The sequence below is a fragment of the Sinocyclocheilus rhinocerous genome, unplaced genomic scaffold (assembly GCF_001515625.1).
Source record: "Sinocyclocheilus rhinocerous isolate Xijiao unplaced genomic scaffold, SAMN03320098_v1.1 scaffold4622, whole genome shotgun sequence".
Taxonomy (NCBI): domain Eukaryota; kingdom Metazoa; phylum Chordata; class Actinopteri; order Cypriniformes; family Cyprinidae; genus Sinocyclocheilus; species Sinocyclocheilus rhinocerous.
Window position 1 is genome coordinate 35,051 of NW_015658200.1, and position 3,593 is coordinate 38,643.

General features: G+C 35.2%; 2 protein-coding genes across 4 annotated transcripts in view; both read left to right on the forward strand.

Moving 5' to 3' along the window:
- The window catches only part of vaspa (vasodilator stimulated phosphoprotein a), a 20,405-nt gene extending 18,638 nt beyond the window's left edge, over positions 1-1,767 (forward strand). Inside the window, exons 12-13 of the mRNA XM_016530316.1 lie at positions 1,143-1,200; positions 1,289-1,767. Of these exons, the coding sequence (XP_016385802.1) occupies positions 1,143-1,200; positions 1,289-1,326 (96 nt within the window). The 3' untranslated portion in view covers positions 1,327-1,767. The remainder of the gene's footprint in view (positions 1-1,142; positions 1,201-1,288) is intronic.
- Positions 1,768-2,935: 1,168 nt separating this feature from the next.
- akt2l (v-akt murine thymoma viral oncogene homolog 2, like) overlaps positions 2,936-3,593 on the forward strand; it is a 22,361-nt gene continuing 21,703 nt past the window's right edge. Inside the window, exon 1 of one of the 3 annotated variants that reach the window (XM_016530321.1) lies at positions 2,936-3,157. The gene's annotated coding sequence lies outside the window, so the exon portion shown is untranslated. The other 2 variants (XM_016530320.1, XM_016530322.1) reach the window with 2 other exon arrangements.

Sequence of the window (3,593 nt, forward strand, 5' to 3'; positions counted from 1 at the left end):
AGAGAGAGAGAGAGTGTTAGTGATAATGTGTGATGGTTCTCTGCTTTCTCTCTGTTCTCAGGCTGATTCTGTGAACAGTGACTCCAGAGCTGCAGGTGAGAGTCAAATCACTTCATCATCTCTCTGCACTTCCTGTTTACGGTGAACATCGTGACCTCAAACGCTCTTCGTGTTTCTCTTTCAGACAAACCAGACGTGGTGAAGAAGCCCTGGGAGAAACCGTCGTCTGTGTCACGGTAAAAACAGATCTCTGACGCTTCAATAAACCTGCTGTGTGATTCAGACGGGGGTGTTTGACTGTTACATTTATATTTTCAGTTTTCATTTTCATTTGAGTTATTTGGTTATGTGCTTTTGTCATTTGTATTATTTGTTTATTCTAAATAGGTTTACTTTATTTTTTATTTCAGTTTTAATTTGATTTCAGCCATCAATTGTAGTACTTAACCTTTTTTAGTTAATTGTTTATCTAATATTTGTTTCATTTCAGCTATCTTTCATTTAACAATGTTTTAATAGTTTTAGTTAACAATAACAATACTGGTTACAGAATTTGTATTTGTTTTTCAAAAAATAGTATTTGTTTTTGTTTTATAAAAAATATTTCTTAATTCAGTTTGTTTCATTTCAGTTTTAATTTTAGTTTTATTCAATTTAGTATTTTTAGTGCTTAAACTTATTTCAGTTAGTTGCCAATGCGATATTTTAAAATTTTATTTAAAAAATGTTTTATTTTTAGTATTTATTTTATTTGATTTCAGCTTGATTTCAGTTAACAAAAATGTTTTTAATAGTTTTGTTGAACTTTCTTCTCCTGCGTCATATTCTTCATGTGATTAGTTTGAGCGGCGCCCTCTACTGTACAGACGAGAATTTACATTTCCTTCAGCCTGAGGCGCATTCACTTCACTTTTGGTGTGAAAGGGCTTTACATTTGTAAAAGAAGAACTTTTTATATTAAAAATAAACAAGCAAGCCCCGCCCAGATTTAAAAAGTAACACAAAAGTAACGTAACGCATCACTTTCCATAAAAAGTAACTAAGTAACAAAATTACTTTTTTATGGAGTAATGCAACATTGTAATGCATTACTTTCAAAAGTAACTTCCCCCAACACTGAAAACAGCCCTGTCTGACCGCAGGACATCCTGGAGGAGATGCGCAAGGAGCTGCAGAAGGTGAAGGACGAGATCATCAGCGGTCAGTGGGGTTCCTCCGCTCTTCTTCACAGAAATACAGTGATGTGATCCCGCTCTGACCTGCTGTGATTCCTGTGTTTCCTCCACAGCTCTGCTGGAGGAGCTGCAGAAGATCAATGCGGCGTAGCTGCGCATCAGGAAGATCTGCGCAAACGTCTGCGCAGAGCCACGAACACAAGACGCTTCCCTCTCACGCTTCAAGATGCAAGAAACTCACTCCTGCCCCCGACACCCTTGTCGTTTTACACCCGCTGCCTTTCACTTCTCTTTTTCTGTGAATATTAATGATGTCTTTTAATGTGTTTCTGATCCGCTGCTGTGTCGAGCGTTCATTCCGTCTCTTGCATTTGTGTTTTAATCTCATCTGGTTACATGTAGCGCTCTTACATGCATCTAGAAACGTGTGACTAGTTGTTTACGTCTGTAATGATCAGAATGCGTGGGATTCTGTGTAATTGCAGGTTATTTATCTTGCACTGTTATGTAAACCGTGTTTGACCGGCAGGGGTTTTCAAACCGGGAGTGTTAGCGGGTCAGTGGAAACGTGAAAATACATCAAATATGAAAAAATCTGGTTAAATTAAATAAATATAAGTAATCTGAATGAATTAAAAATATGATTGAAATAAAATGATTTAAAAATAAATAATTTGATTAAAGTAAAAATATTTTTTTACATTTTATTATTTATTTTTTTGTTTAAAAATCATTTGTATAAAACAAAAATGTGATTAAAATAAATGTATTTTTTTTAATGAATAAAATGACATTTTGATGAAAAATAAATGGATATAAAAAAATAAATAATTTGGATAAAATAAAAATTTGATTCAAATAAATTGATTTAAAAATAAATAATCTGAATAAAAAAGTTGATTACAATAAATTGATTTTAAAATAATCAATTTGAAAAAAAAAGTTAATTAAAATAAATCGGTTTAAAACCATTTTTAATAACATTTTTTAAATTGGAGTAAAAATTAATAATTTGAATGAAATAAAAAGTTGATTAAAATAAACTGAATTTAAAAATGTGATTTAAATAAATCTAATAATGCAGTATTCTAGTGAGCAAAGAATAATGTATTATTAAAAAAATAATTAAAAAATCGTTTTAAAAATAAATAGGTATTAAGGACTAAAATTAATTTGTTTAAAAGAAAATCACTTCAAATTTAAAAGTTGATAAAAAAATTATTTTACTCAAATAAGCATTTTTTATAATAGTTTTTCACAATATGAATGTATTTTTACTGCTGCCTTTTAAATGTGTAATCACGGGCCCCTTGCACCAGGATGATCATATTTGGGGGTCCGTGGCACGTGACAGATTGAAGACCCCTGAGTTTGTTTGATGAATCATGTAAGATTATAAGATTGAAGAAGATCCAGATGTGAGTCTCAGGGATGCACAGATGTTCTGAACATCAGCTGTTTCAAACGAACTATGTAGCTATTAAAATGTGTTATTTGTATGTCATTAACAGAAAAGTACTGTAGTATTACCATCAAAGTACTTTTAATGAGTTGAGAGTGTGTGTGTGTGTTATTATGAGTAGTTTTGGGTAACTTGTCGTTGTTTTACTGTAAGAGGTCCGCTATGCAGCGCTTGGAAGTGCAAATAAAGCCGTTTGAAGGTCAGGCTGATCCCGGATCAGTGTCTCCGCTTCACTCTGATTCCCGCCGCAGCGGCGAAGCGCGCCGAGCTGACCCCAGATCAGCGGGGGGCGGGGCGCAGCGCGGTGACGTCACGCGGCGTGCGCCGCTGATGGTGAACTCTGAACGCGAGAGAGACAGTCGTGCAAAAGCGCGTTGAATTTTCACTCGATCCGGATCAAAACGCGATAAATGAAGCGAGACAGCCGTCAGTGTGCTCGTGTTTAACCACAATACGAGCGGAGCGATGGTTAACCGAGAGTTTGTGTGGTAAACAACTGCTCAGCACTGACAGTAAACAGGTAGTTTGGATAAATCACTAAATTAAGTCGTTTAACCAGTGTAAAATCTGAGGTAATATGTGAATAATATCAGAATAAGTGTGAGTGCTCGGTGCGTGACGGTTAAAGTCGGTTTGCTCGCTGAAGCTCAAAGTTCATGTTGTGTTAGTTTGTTAAGGTAAGTTAGCTTAGCTTCAACTAGCAGCTTCACACGACCAACTAAACCTTCTTCATCTGGAGATTTCCATCACAAACGCCTTCAGGACGCGATAACTTGTGTTTTAACGCATAATGTGTCAGTTATTCAGTTTACGTTAACCGGGCGGGAATACCGTGTTTTTAACTGTACTGTGGTAATATCATGGTGTTTGGACTTTTACCGTGTTAGTAACATGATATTCTGTCGAGTGCCATGTAAATATCATAGTATTTGAATATGGTAAGTGTGTGTGTGTGT